Source organism: Neodiprion virginianus, chromosome 1 (assembly GCF_021901495.1).
Source record: "Neodiprion virginianus isolate iyNeoVirg1 chromosome 1, iyNeoVirg1.1, whole genome shotgun sequence".
NCBI classification, from domain to species: Eukaryota; Metazoa; Arthropoda; class Insecta; order Hymenoptera; family Diprionidae; genus Neodiprion; species Neodiprion virginianus.
Genome location: NC_060877.1, coordinates 15127621 through 15143420, shown reverse-complemented (window position 1 = coordinate 15143420; position 15800 = coordinate 15127621). Strand labels below are relative to the sequence as shown.

Sequence of the window (15800 nt, the reverse complement as noted above, 5' to 3'; positions counted from 1 at the left end):
GCTCATCAACGTTTTCTGTTAGTGATTATGATCCGGATATTCCACGGTTGAAGTAAACGTCGAAATTACGGTTTTCAGAAACGTAATGAAACAAGTATGAAAGAACGCAATTTAAATGTTAACGTAGACGTTTAATATATACCTGTTATAGCCACCATTTTTCGTGGTTCAAACACGTTTAATAAGCGTGTTCATTGGAAAATTTTTTTTATAATAATACACGTACTTAATGTGTGTTGATTTAACGTAAAAACGATATCCGTAAACAATTATTATACGTTTAATTGAATACACTTAATCGAATATCACGCGGTTCCGATAAACGTGTAACAACCAACTTGAGAATATGTTTTCGGTATAATTTTTCATGTACTATATTAATACACAAGCTGTTAAAAGCTTCTTGTATGGTCAATATGGACTTATCTCAGGGGTTAGATGATACAGCAACGCTCACATTCTTAGCTATTTCAGTAATGGTAACTTGCACCAATTAAATGATATTAATTATTTTACATCCACACCTATGTATTCTTATGAGAAATACAGGACAACTAAATGAGATAAAGCACACACCTTTGCGAAACATGATATATATTTATTATAAGGTACTTTCATCCAAGGCAACAATGACAATAGTTACATTGCACACGTATCGAAATATCCGCTTTAACAATGTATCAGAAACATAATAGTAGTTTTTTATATACCAGTTTGTCTGTATCGTTGATGCGGACATTTTATTATGCCAACGATGTAACTGTGTGAATGTTGACTGGGATGTATAAATAAACATACAGTCTTTTACATATACGCATACCTCAATTGTACAGATGTACTCACAAGAGTATAGAAGTATAGCAAATAGTAAAATTAAGTAAACATGAACAAACAAAAACTTATATCCGATACAAGAGGTTTGATAACAAATAAAACATGAAACAAAATAATCATACAATGATTATACCCTAACGAGGAAAATTGTTAACTTTCATCTCGGGACTAGGTAAAAAATCACAATCCTGACAAAGTAAAATAATAAAAAGTATTGGCACATTATTTCAAAAAAGAACACAGACGCTATAGAAAGCGTTGTCTAGGTACGCAATACGCATAAGTTTTAATTATTATTCGACCGCAGCTGGAGCATTCACTTCCTCGATATCACTGCTAATCCGTCAAATACCTGAAAATACATAGTATTTAACACCTGTATTCTAGGTAGAATAATCTTTATGTGCCATTTCAACGTTCTCTCAACGTGTCTTGACAGGTCTATTATATATCATTTCAACCACTGTGTGTTTATTGGGAAAAGATGCAGCCACTAAATGATCGTTCATTCGTACATGATACGTATGTGTTAGCGATCTATTTCACTGGATAACCTTATAAAAGAAAAACGATGCCTGCACAAGTAAGAATGAAGCTAACAATAAATATCTGCGGCTTCTATTTGCAATCAGTATATATTCCATACCATAGACATGCTTCTTATAGCATTATCTACAAGCAATTCTATTGTGCCTACATCCTTTCGGCGACGTTCAAAAGCAAGTACGACGCAATCACAAAGTATTTGTTTCTTCTTTTTATTGTCAGGTTATTTACGCCTGTATTGTCATTTTCGTCTGTATTGAATCATCGTGATAAATTTTTCCAAATAGAAAATACATTTGTACTTACCAGCTTATGAAGGCTCACATAAACACGGACGTGCACTGACCTCGGAAGTTGGTCAAATTAGACTGATTCACTGATCGCGTGAGCTGAGAGCCTTCGCGAACGGTGGTGGGGGGGGGGGGGGGGCATTCTGGCGCGTCGTCCTCGGCTCTCAGCGTGCAGGAACCGTACGAGTTACAACACGCTGACCTAGCGAGCCAATCAGAGGCAGAAGAAGAGGCGCGAGTATTTCACGCTAGGACATTCTCGATTCTTCGCGACCGCTTGTCGTTTGATACATGCGCTCATTATACGTATATGTAACATCCATGGTACACGAGTTTCATCTACGGCCACTCGCTTTCCTAGCATGGGTTATTCCAATATATACATTATGGTATAGGAAAACGTATGTTTTACAATTAATAAAGACGCCGCGAAGGGATGCACTTATATGCTCAACTACGTAATTTCTTGGTGACCTTTGTAAAAAAATCTGTTCATCGATTTTTCAACTTTTTTTCCTATGTTGGGGAATTAACAATAACACAAGGAAAAGAATTTGAAAAAATGGAGGTAACATATTGTTCTACTTTACAATATTACGTAGAATAAAATTATCACTTCTAGTGTTATGTCACCTGAATTTTTTCATATTTTTGATGATACTTACTAGTTTATCGAATGAAAAAAAAGATTGGAAATCGAATGACCAGTTGTTTACAAAATTTAAGGTAATCAGAAAAACGTGCTGAGGAGGATAACAAAACGTTGAATTTTAGTCACTGCTAACATGAGAAAAACTTGAATATAATGATTATAGTTCCAAATTCAAACATCGCAATATGTAAGTAAATGATGTAAAAGTTGATTCCTGCCCTCACTATGTTGAAAAGGGTAGTATTCTTGGATATGAAGGTCAGAAAGGTACGAAACAAATCTTGTTTACGTTTCGGCCCGAGTAGGTATATAATTCTGTGTATCGATATGACAAGTCTATGTACGACGTAATTTTCACGTATTACATGTGATCAGTAGATCAAAAGTGTATTGACTTAATTATTAAACAATTAATGAGAACATATTGGCAAGGTATGGTAACTATACGAAACGTTAAACTTGTGTTACTGGTGAAGGAATAAAATATGTATATTAGCTGTTCATGAGACTAGAAATATAATGGATTTTACCACACGTTTATACTACGGATCTCGCTTACCACAATAAAACGTTGATGATGGAACGCAGAAATTTTCTATTTTAATACCTACAAATATACCGATTTTTAACGAATTTAAATTGACAATTGAGCTAGTAAACAAAACGTTGATTATTAGTCTAGAAACCGTTGTTTAAATGTTGTAGAAAAGCAGTGAATGAAACGTTAAACTTGTGTTGCCGGTGAAGGAATAAAACATGTATATTAACTGTTCATAGGACTAGAAATATAAACGGTTTTACCACACGTTTATACTACGAATCTCGCTTACCACAACAAAACGTTGACGATGAAACGTAGAAAATTTGTATTTTAATATCTATAAATATACCGGTTTTTAACGAATTTAAATTAGCAATTGAACTAGTAAACAAAACGTTGATTATTAGTCTAGAAACCGTTGTTTAAATGTACGTGTAATGAAAATCGTATAATATTTGTGGAGAGACAACGATTAATATTTTACTGAAAAATTACCGTATATCGAACACGGTAATATTTCCTACCTATACCATAATTATACGACCTTAACGTTTCTTCAACCACATTTTAACCGGCTCATGTTTACTGGGTTATGTATCGAACGTCCGCAATCTAGGTATCCTCCTTGACAATGATCTCTCATGGAACCACCACATCTCTTTGATATCGCAGAAAATATATGCGATACTACATAAACTTAAACATCACAAAAATTCACTTTCTGTACCGCTTCGTATTAAACTGATCAGGACTCTTATATTCCCTCATGTAGACTACTGTTGTCTTGTATACATATAATGACTTAACTGACGAACTGAATACTAAACTTCAGCGTTTGATAAACTCGTGCATTCGTTTCATTTTTAATTTACGTCGTGATGAACGCATTACTCCTTACCGTCTACAGCTGAATTGGCTAAATGTGAGCAATCGTCGAAGATATTTTCTTGGCATAATGACATATCGTATCCTCTTTATGAAATCACCTCTCTATCTGAAGCTTCTCCTTCCCAAACTCGACCCTGATCTGCGACGTTCTTTTCGACTTCCTTCTTCCTCCATTTTTCATATCCCTATTCATAGAACAGCATCTTATCACTGCTCTTTTCGACTCACCGCAGCATATCTCTGGCACTCGTTACCAGCTAATATCACTTCCTCCCCTACTCTAAGTATATTGAAATCACAACTTGATGCACATTTTTAGCAGCTAGAGCGGGGTTTGTTAAGTGCTCAGACATAATAAATTCATTTATTAAATTCAGCATGAATTATTTCCGATTTCTTCTTAGTTCGGCTCTGGTCTGTGTATATCAACAATATATCAATGCAATAACCTTCTTTTGATTTCCAGTCCTATGAGCCTAACATTGTACTATATTACTCTGTATTTGATTCCCATATATCTTTATTATTTTGTTATTTCCATATTTAGTTCTTTTTAAGCATTTAAATTAAGATCCGAATCTTGGTTCTCATCCATGTTAAATGTAATAAATACTAAATTTTCTTGGGAACTTGGACAGAATTGATCAGATTCAACTTATGTTACCATGTTTTAATATCACTGGACGTAGTATCTCTTTTTACTAATGTTCATAACAGTTTAATAAGGAAAATCATCATTGAGCGGTGGGATGAAATCCAGAAATTTGTGCAATTGGACCAGACTACTCTACTAGAGCTTATTGATTTTTGTTACGACTCGGGATATTTCGTGTTTGATGGCAATTTTTACCTTCAGAAGGAAGGATGTGCTATGGGGAGTCCAGCAAGTCCTTCAATTGCCATCATTGCAGTAGATTATGTTGTTTCAATGGCGTTGACTCACCTTGACTTTGAAATTCCGATTATTAAGTCGTATGTTGATGATCTCTTCGCAGTGGTTCCAAAGGATAAAGTAGACAGCATCTTAGGTGTGTTTAATAGTATTGACAAGGACATCCAGTTTACCTTGGAAGTTGAGAATAACGGGAAGTTGCCTTTTTTGAACATACTAATAGAAAGATCAGAAGATGGTGATCTTATAACTTCTTGGTTCAAGAAACCGTACAGCTCAGGAAGAATTTTGAATTTTAATTCCAATCATCCATTGAGCCAGAAATTGGGGGTTGTAAAAGGGTTTTTGAACAGAGCCATGCGTTTGAGTCTTGTGAACAAGACCAAGGAAAGTATTCGCATGGTTAGAAGATTACTGTCATCTAACAATTATCCAAACAAGGTCATCAGCAAGTGTGAGAAAATTGTGTCCGAGAGGATTAGAAACAACATCAGGAGCAACAATGTCAACAGGAATTGGTCGTTTAGCAGATTTCCCTACATAAAAGGCTTGTCACCAAGACTGGGATCTTTATTTAGGCACACCAACTGCAAGTTGGTATTCTATAATGTATTCAAGGTTAAGGATCTATTTTCCCGGCTAAAAGACAAAGTGGAGAAAGAAGATAGATCTGGCCTGGTATACAGGATTCCGTGCTCGTGTGGGAAATGGTACGTTGGACAGACCAGGCAAAAATTAAAAGCCAGAGTGAGACAACACAAACTTGACTGCAGACCTGAGAAGTCCATAAAAAACAACAAAACAGCATTAGCGGAACATCACTTTGTTGAGGATGGTCATAACTTTCAGTTCGAGGATGTTGAGATTTTAGATCTGGAGAAAAATTACATGAAGAGAAACCTAAGCGAAATGATTTTTATTAAGGCGATGAATTGTGTCAATTTTAGATCCGACACGCAAAACCTCAGTACAATTTACAGTGACCTGATAAATGATGTTAAGGATTTAGTGAAGTCATAGTAATTATTTTTATTTTACTTAGAGGTTGAACTTTCGCGCACAATATGAATAGTACTAGTCATGGACAACAGAGTCATGTTGACAATACAGATAATGCGACCTCCACACGTACTATATCACACTGTGTGAGAGTAGTACAGTCTGTGATTTAAGAGTCACTACGTTTGACATGTGTATTTGTCCATCATTATATTTGTCCATTTTATTTTATTTAAATTGATTTATTGGCACAATGAATTTATAATTTTATTAAAAAAAAAAAATGTATATATGTGTCTAGTCTTATTTAAACATATTTTTGACTTGATGTTATGGACCAGAGGATTTTAACGATGATTTAACCTCAAAAGTAAATATTTTGTAATTTTGTTTAGTTTATTATTTCTGAATTTGTAACTTACATGTATCATGTCTATTGTTTTATGCAACTTAATTTTAAAGTTTATGTACATCTGTTACAGCTTGCCTGATGAAGTTGGAAAATAAATGAAACCAACGAAACGTTGCAAATTTTGATAAGTTGAATCTGATCAATTCTGTCCAAGTTCCCAAGAAAATTTAGTATTTATTTAAATTAAGTTTAGTTTCAAGTAGTTTTAATATTGTTATTACACCTGTACAATTATCTATTCATCAAGAATATCCTCCACATAAATCTATGTATTATGTTGCCCCAGAGCGTGCTAGGGTATATTAAACTATCTATCTATCTATCTCTCTCTCAACGAGAAACTAGATTCTAACCAAATGAAAATCTGTTATGTGAGAGAGCTATCATATAATTAATAACGCTTTACTGTAATACATGCTATTCTTTGTTCCAGCTATGTTTGAGTTTGAAAATTCTTGGATACTCAGCGCTTTCAAATGGTTGTCCATATAACACTTAAGAATTTATATTGAAAAAATCTATTTTATGTTTACTTATTTTCTTATTAAACCGACATATGTCGCACTTTATAATTTGCCCCAAGGTTGAACGGGGGCAGTAATAAACTTTCTATCTATCTATCTATCTCTCTATCTATCTCTCTCTCTCTAGGTGCGACTTTCTCTCTCTCGCACTATCTCTTTCTTTTATATACGAATGCGTGTGTGCGCATGAGTATCGAGATTCTCGCAGCGAGCATCGTGCGCGGCCGATTTTATAACCTCAGAAATAATTTTATCTACAATCCTTTTTATATGACTTTTGATTCACTATTTCACATCTCGTTTCTATCGACTGAATATTTTTTTCGTAAAATATTTAATGAAACTTTTTGATTTGACTCCTTACTTTACATTATTTGCCTTGAAAAGATGCAAAGAGAGAGAGAGAGAGAGAGAGAGAGAGAGAGAGAGAGTTGCATGGAGGAGGCGTAACGCTTTTCATAACGTCACGAAAATTGACAAATCGAAACGATGTAAATCTCTATATCGAATCACATTCGGTGTTGAAGAAAAATCGTAAGGAACTTCGTTCTCTACGGGGGTCCCCCGACCGCACTGATTTTTTTTTTTTTCTTTTACAACAGCGGACATCAAGTACACGAAATCTAACAACGTCGTTTTAATCATATCCAGATCAGGTTTTATATCTAATAATGGTGAAGTACCTGTATGATGTTCCTGAAAAATTTGTGTCCGAAACGACACATCTGTGCGCTGTTCATAGTTAATCCCTGAATGTCCGTGAGTGAACAATTGTCGATCCTCTTTCTGTGCCTTGTGATTCACTGCGAACAACACACTATTGCAGGAACTATATCCCCCGTGACGCTTACAACATTTTTACAAGGTTCGAATTGGCATATCTGCGACAACGCATTGAAGTTTAACGTCATACCTCGGTTCAAATATAAGCATACCGTTTTCGTGTAAGCAATTTCTTATCTAAATTGCTGCAAGTAACAATTCGAGTTTTTTAGTTTGCTCATATCAAAATAAATCGCAAGAGGAAAGGGACTGTAGAAATCTCGTACATAATAACAAGGTTTGCACAATATTGGCTGAAGACATTTTCCAGATGAAATAGAAATCGGCAGTCCATCTTATTAAATATTAATTCAATTATATTGTGACGAATTTGAAGATTTATGCACCGTTTAACAACGCCCAATTACCCACTAGGCTACCGAGGCTATAGTCTAGGGCGCCACGGTTTAGGGGGCGCCGTTGGATCGTTCTTTTTCACGACGCTGAAGTTAGCCGCAGGTTTCAGCCCCAAGCTGCGTTGTTTCTCGGCAACTCGTAACTGTCTTCCACATATTATCACGATTAGCCGAGTATTGATACTACTTGACGTATGCTAGAACGTGAGAATCGAAATTTATAGGTCGGGGGCTACAGGCCTCTATTCATTCCTGGATTTCGGCAATATGCGGTTGAAACCTGCGGCTCACTTCAGCGTCGTTTTTTCTTCCCGATCCATAAAGTTTGAAAATTAATATTTTTCGTCGATAATAACATTTTCATTTCGAATTATGGAAGAAGAATGATAAAAAAACATTTAACATACTCTTTTTATTACAAAGTATTGTGTGCACCCTGCAGGCAACGGTCTTCCACGCCTCGCCTATTTGCATTTATTATTTTTTGTAGCGATAGCAGCGCTCCGCTGTTATTAAGAACGGTCTCATTTTGAGCCTAAAAATATTATAGGTGTGCAAGACATGGTGCTGATAGAGGGTGGAAATTACAGTTTTCTAGAATATAGGCCAATGAGTAATAGAGATTCACCGGAGGTTCCCCATATTAGGTAGAGCCTGTTTCTTGTCGTCGGAGATAATAGTGCGTCTATAACCGTGGTGTTGGTGATTGTGAAAGATTTTTGAAGTTATTAAATGACATGAATGTGCCGATTGTACACAAATAGAAATTGAAAATTTAGGTGCCGAAAATTATGTGCTACGCATGAGTAGAGGCACGATACTATTCCTTATTCTCAACGTCCGAAATCCTGGTATAACCTACAATTTACTTACGTCTTTACAATGTGGGTGGTATCAAGATTTCATTCCGATTTCTTATTGTGTACAATGTGAATGATTCTGTGATTAATCATATTGTTATTTCCCGGATTTTTGTTGGTTATGCAGTTGACTTGAGTTCTGTCACAGCTTTAGCGTGAATTTATGTAAAGATATATATACGTACAATATTGCCTCATGAACTCGGTGGTGCCCAACGCCGGAAATTGATCAAAGACAAAAATGACAAGGAATCTGCAGTTTAAAAAAAAATCCCGAGGCTAGAGAATTTCTTTCAATCACGCGAAACCAGTGCTGATCACGAGCCAGAAAATAAAGCCCCTTATTCAAAAAGTGTTGAAGACAATCCGTGTACTTCCGATGTTTTGCCCGTTGACGGTGGCCCGAAAATTAGCGAAGAACCCGCAGTCACGGTAGATATTGAAGTAAAACATGAGGTGGATTTCTCAGATCCTGCTCAATGACCGAAATTGATCGATGATCATGATTGATCGAATTGAATATGATCGATGAGATAATATGTAATCCCATCAAGCAGGACGTCAATTCCTTGAACTTTGATTCATCGAAATGCGTCTATTTAAAGCAAGCGATACACGCCACGAACAAAATGTTTTTCCACAAAATGACCAATGGTGAGGTTCGAAAAAGGGAATGGCTCTATTATTTCGAGACTGCAGGTACAGTTTTTTGTGTTCTCTGTAAGTTATTCGATCGTAGAAGAAACAACGTGTTCACAATTGGGTTCAATGACTGGAAGAATGATGTGCGAATAACAGAGCATGAGCGCGGATCCGATCATCGAAAAAATATTACCACATTAGTTCTGCGTAGCAACGTATTCGGTGAAATTGACAGCAGGCTGCATACGCAATTCCTTGAATAACGTGATTATTGGCGTAAGGTTCTGCATCGCGTGGTGAACGTAATTAACCCTTAGCGGCCACATCTCAGCCAGGCCACATAGCGGCCAGATGAGGTAACTCATTACCCCACGCTGAAAAATCTAGTTGTACAAGACATATATATTAGAGTGTCCCAAAAAAACCGACTATTTTTTTTTTTTCAAAGAACATTGAAAAATCGTCAGAGTATCTCTAGAAAATGACCCTGTGAAAATATAAGCTCTTAATATTATTATTTAGAGGTGGCGATTTGTAATTTTCTATTTCCCATTTAAATAACATGGGAAAATTTTTTTTTGAACTTTGGAATTTTGTGATGGGATAACGAGCTACTTCATAAGTATGACAAAATCAGGTCTTATAGGAAATTTGATGCTCTACAAAAAAGATCTGATTGACATTTTGCGTAAATCCAGCCGTTTCAAAAATATCGAGCCTCAAACTTCGGACTGTTTAAAATTATGCTTTTTTTTTCGTAAATACAACAAAAATTGATTTATATGTATTATAAACCCAGAATTATCAACTGAACAATAAATATATGCATATATTTGACGGAATGCAGATCCGAAATTATTAATAATTTGACAAATGATAATTTTTATTGATTTTTAGCGAAAAATATTTACTTACCTGAAAAAATTCGTAGAAGTTTATTATAAATTTATTTGTATTATGTATTAATAATATATTTACTATTTGCATAGTCATATGTTTATAGTCTATTTCACTTCATATCAATTTTCTTCTGTTATCTGCTAAGTTAAGTGGATTAGTAATCCCAATTTCGGTAGGATTAATAATACAATTGTTATTTGCGCCCTCTACCAACTATTGTACATAATTGCCTTCCAAGCTTTTGTACTATTATACGTTTCTTCTCGTATCATTACGCTACTGATTACATTTTATTGTGATAATTGTTTAACTTGACAGTTTATTTATTAATTTTCTGAGAATTAAGTTTATCAAGTTGATTAATCAAGTGTTAAATATGGAAAAACAAATTTATTTAATTGGCTGCCAGATAACAAAATTTGTGGGACGTAAGCTGCCAAGTTTGAAAGAGGTTATGTCGCTTTTTTTCCATTATCATTGTTCTCAGAAATTGACAATTGAAAAAAGTGCATTAATTACGATTGAAAACGTTTTTGAGTTATGGGCTGAAGCTGGAATCCCGACGTGTAGTAAAAGTTCTGCAATAAGAAAGTTTGTTCACCATCATACTCAGTGGAAGAATTTGTTGAAAAATAAAAATAAGAAGCAGTCTCACAAAAAAACGTCACATTTTCGTGTGCTAATTGAAAAATTGTTTGACGTTGCCCATCATAATTCAACAAAACTTATTGATGAAGATAAAAAATTATTTTTGCAAGGTCAACGGCAATTGAATCGACGAGGTTTCATTGAGGTTAATCCTCAAAATAATATGGAGGTTGATCTTATATCAGACAGTGATATAAATCAATGGAATGAAATTGGTAAGTGTTGTTATTCTTTTTCGCAATCTTGGGTAACTCTTGCATACAAATTATATAGAGAGATTCACTTATAAATCTTGCATTTTCCTCATTTCTAAAAAAACTTCACAGTATTTAATTAATCTACTTCTTAGGTAACAAAAAATGATCTTTTTGAATTTCCTTTTTTTAAGTAGACTTTTCTTTTTTATTCGAGATTCTAGCTATTTCAAAAAATTTTTATTATCCTTGAAAATCAGCAAATAATATAAAAATATAGGTTTACTAGTATTTTTAATTTACGTCCTCAAAATTACTAAAATGTCCAACAAATCTAGACGTTACAATTCAAGTTTCTGTACATAATTTGTGAAGTTTTAATTTTTTTTTTTTTTTAGCGAATAAAATTTTGAATTATTTTGTGAATTTTCAAGAACTTAACGGATATTTTAAATATTTTATAGAAGAAAATCAGTCTACTGTCAACGATCTTGGCTTATTAAGTCAAAAAACGGATTCCAGTCTTAGTCGAACTTCACACTCAATTTCTCATTATGAAGATGATCTTCAATTATCACAACAGCCAAAAAAAAAAGACATAATGACACCACTACTTGCTAGTAGACTTGATCTTGCCAATGCAACTGACAGAAATGGTCATCAAATCATAAATGCTACTTTGATTAGTGCAGGACTTGACCCAAACGACTAAAATGTAAGTCATATGACGGTCCATCGAAAGCGTGAATCTGTGAGAAAAAATTTAGTGAAGAGTTTACAAGACAATCTGACAATTGATAATTGAGTTCTACACTGGGATGGGAAAATAATGCCTAACAATAAAGAACCTGGAAATGTCGATAGAGTGGCAATTGCGTTAACAGCTTCGGGACAAGAAACATTTCTAGGAGCTCGAAAAATCGCTTCTGGAACTGGTGGAAATCAGGCCTCAGTGATTGTTTCAAAAATGCAGGATTGGTCTGTCGCGGATAAAGTTAAAGCGCTATGCTTTGATACTACAGCAACAAATACAGGTATTGTTTACTTATAAATTATTGTAGTTTTTTCAAAAAATATTATTTTCAGAATCATTCCTACTTCTTGAGATTTCTTGAAATTTTGCTAACCATTTTCTGATTGTTCAATTGACGATTCATCTATTTGTAAAAATTTAATTTAAAATTGATTTTTTATTAGGAGCTCACAGTGGTGCATGCGTTTTAATAGAACGAGCATTAGGAAAAGAGCTTATTTACTTGCCATGTCGTCACCACATTCTTGAACTGGTTTTAAAATCTGTATTTGAATCGTATTGGCCTACATCGTCCGGACCTAATGTAGCTATTTTTACAAGATTCAAAGACGATTGGAAAAAAATTGATCAACAGAAGTATGTTACGGGAATTTCAGACCAGGAAGTATTTGGAGTCATAGGTGATGACAAAGATCAAATACTGATGCTTCTCACAAGTTATTCACAAGTAAAAATAAATATATTTTATCACTACTGTTGATTGTAATTTAATAATAATGATAATAATGATAATAATAATAATAATAATAATAATAATAATAATAATAATAATAATAATAATAATAATAATAATGATAATAATAATAATAATAATAATAGACCGCAGGTGGCGGGGGGGTTAAATCCCCCGTTCGGGAAGTGACGACCCCGCGTACATCGAGTAAGTCAAGGGGGACTGAAGTTGGCACAGGCCCAACGGATGGCCCCCGAGGCGGCCTCAGGAGGCAGATTGGGCGTAAAAACCTGGTCTGCTCGGGAAGTGACGACCCCGAGGTTTTCTAGTAAGTCGGAGGGGACGGAAGTCGGCACAAGTCCGACGGAAGGCCCCCGAGGCGACCTCAGGGGCCGTGCTATGTTCCGGCGCGGTACGGGGAGTCGCGCCCCCGAGAGACCCGTAGAACTTAGGAACTTTTATGGAGATGCACAAGGTAAACAACGATATACCTCAGGTGGTAGCCCCAGCACAGGGGAAATCCACCCTGGGTTCCGATCGGGTGAAAGCCCCGGTGGCCCATGGCAGCGGCACGGATTCTGAGGGCCGCAAATTGTGCAAGGACCAGGTGACAAAGACGGCAACAAAGACAGCGGACACGAAAACTGGAACAGCGGACAGGACGATACTGGGACACCAACGACGAGACAGGACGGACAGCGTGTCGAGCACGGGCAGCGGAGCGAGTTGCGCTTCCGCTGTATCCACGATCGGCACGAAAACACGGATCACGGACGATATGGACATGACGGACTTATTGTCACTGATCCACAGTACGGCGACAAGGATGGCCGAGGCAGCGGCCATCCAAAAAAACATGAGTATGTCCGTCAAACTGGGCATAAAGACCATTCTCGAGGCTGCCGACGTTGCGCTTAACAGGCGCGCTAAAGCAGCCCCGAAAGACCACAAGACGGACAACGAGACGACGGAGACGGACGTTGAGACTGACCAACGGACACAAAACACTCCGCGGACGAAACGGAAACGGGAGGCGACTGGAACCACTCCGGAATCCTCTCAGAAGAGGGCAACGGTTGTGGAACCGGTCGCTGACTGGCAGACAGTGACAAGGACAAGAAAGGAAAAAAAGAAACGGAAGACGCGGACGGACGAGACGAACGCGACAACGGACACGACGGCCGGGGCTGAGGGGCGCAGAGCGGCTCCCAAACACTGGGGGACGGCGGTGCTTGTCAAACCCGGGAACGACACGACGTACTCTGACATTGTCAGGAAGATACGGACCACGGTCGACCCTGCGAAGAGTCACGTTAAAGTGACGACTCTCAGGAAGACGAAGAATGGTCTGTGTCTCCTGAAGATAAAGACTGACGCCAACGGAGGAGACGACTTCCGACGCGTCCTGCAGGACGCGGTCGGCGACGCAGGCAACGTCAGGACCGGGACCTCCAGGGTTCAACTGGAGATCATGGATCTTGACTGTGTCACGACCAGACACGACGTGATACAGGCACTGCGACGAGAGACGGGACGAGACGCGGACTTTGGGGTCCATATCTTCGGTCCGAACCGGGCCGAGCAGTTTATGGCCGTATGCGACCTAGAGTCGCAGGAAGCCGGAGCGCTGCTCGGCCGGGGACGGATCGGGATTGGATGGGTAGCTTGCCGCGTCCGACCACGATTGACGGTGACGAAATGCCACAAGTGCCTGGGATACGGGCACACAAAGACAAAATGTAAAAATACAGACCGGACGAAGTGCTGCAGGAAATGTGGCGAGACAGGACATTACGCCACGGACTGCAAAAACAGACCGGCCTGCCCACTGTGCGCCGAGGCGGGACACGGCGATGCGGCGCATGTCGCGGGCTCCGGGAGGTGCGCGGTGTACCGGGTTGCGCTGGAGGAGTGCAAGAAGCAGGCCGGAAGACGGACAGGATAGTTCAGGGCAACCTGAACCGTAGTAGGACAGCAGACATGCTACTACCACAGATAGCAGACGAACACGACGCCGACATTCTGATCCTGTGCGAGCCGTACAGGGTGCGACAAACACAGGATTGGATTACGAACGAGACCAAGACAGCGGCTATCTGGGTGAGGGGCGCTGCCCGAGCCCGGATAACCGCTCGTGGCGTCGGGGACGACTACGTCTGGGCTAGGGTGGGCGCTGTCACTTACGTCAGCGTCTACCTGACCCCAAACTGCGCTGCGGCGGAGTTCCGGGCGAAGGTTGCGCTCCTCGAGGACGGACTCAGGGACCTGCCCGGGGACCTCGTGGTCGCGGGGGACCTCAACGCGAGGGCGGTCGAGTGGGGCATGACGACAACGAACAGACGCGGACGGCTGCTGCTGGAGATGGCCGCAAGGCTGGACCTAGTAGTGGCGAACACGGGAGACGTACCAACGTACAGACGGCCGGGATTTGGAGACTCCATCCCGGACGTAACGATGACGACGGACAGAACTCTGCCACGGATAGGGCGGTGGCGGGTGCTCGAGGGCTACACGGCCAGCGATCATCAGTACATCGCCTTCGAAGTGGCAGGAGAGACAAGGACGACACGGACGAGGACACGGCACCCCCCGCGGTGGAACGTAGACAAACTCGACGTACTGAAATTCTCGGCGGAGCTGGCGGCAGCGCCGGCCCCAACTACCGACGTCCCCCCAGAGCTGACTGGCCGGCAAAGGGCGGAAAGACTGGCGGACGAGACGGCCAAACTGACGACGCGGCTGTGCGACAGCACAATGCCAAAACGACGGTACGGACGTAACAGACCACCACAATATTGGTGGACGGACGAGATAGCCGAGCTGCGGAAGAGTTGCCTGGCAAAACGACGACGGGTTACGAGGGCTGGAGGGAGACCCGAGAGGGAAACCCTTCAGGCCGAGTACAAGACTGAACGGAAACGACTGACGTACGCCATCAGAGACAGCAAGACGCGATGCTGGAAGAAGCTCTGCGAGGAGGTGGACCGCGACCCCTGGGGTGCCGGTTACAAGATTGTGACCGGTAGGCTGGGGGCCCGGATCCCGCCAGAACTCAAGGATGCTGAAACCGCACGACGGATCGTCGACGGACTGTTCCCGACGCACCCGACGCGTACGGACGCGACAGACGACGACGAGACGGCGGCGCCCCCCGTCTTCACCGCCGAGGAGCTCGTCGGAGCGACCAAAGCAATGAAGAGGGGTAAGGCGCCAGGACCGGACGGGGTACCGGCGGAGGTTCTTCGGCTGATGGCGAGCCTGAGGCCGGAGATACTCCTCGACCTCTACAACACGTGCCTTACGACAGGGACAT

General features: G+C 39.6%; 1 protein-coding gene and 1 long non-coding RNA gene across 2 annotated transcripts; one reads left to right on the top strand and one right to left on the bottom strand.

Moving 5' to 3' along the window:
• On the bottom strand, positions 1-1797 carry LOC124304752 (uncharacterized). The gene is made up of 2 exons (XR_006908265.1): positions 1687-1797; positions 1-1186 (listed from the first exon to the last, which is right to left on the bottom strand). It is a non-coding gene; the product is annotated as an uncharacterized LOC124304752 (long non-coding RNA).
• A 2825-nt stretch (positions 1798-4622) lies between these two features.
• LOC124303961 (uncharacterized) lies at positions 4623-5663 on the top strand. The gene has a single exon (XM_046761852.1). It carries the CDS (start codon positions 4623-4625, stop codon positions 5661-5663), a length of 1041 nt encoding a protein of 346 aa, XP_046617808.1.
• The last annotated feature ends 10137 nt before the right edge of the window (positions 5664-15800 follow it).

Coding starts and splice junctions, on each gene's coding strand:
- LOC124303961 (XM_046761852.1), top strand. CDS start 4,623: ATGGGGAGTCCAGCAAGTCCTTCAATTGCCATCATTGCAGTAGATTAT.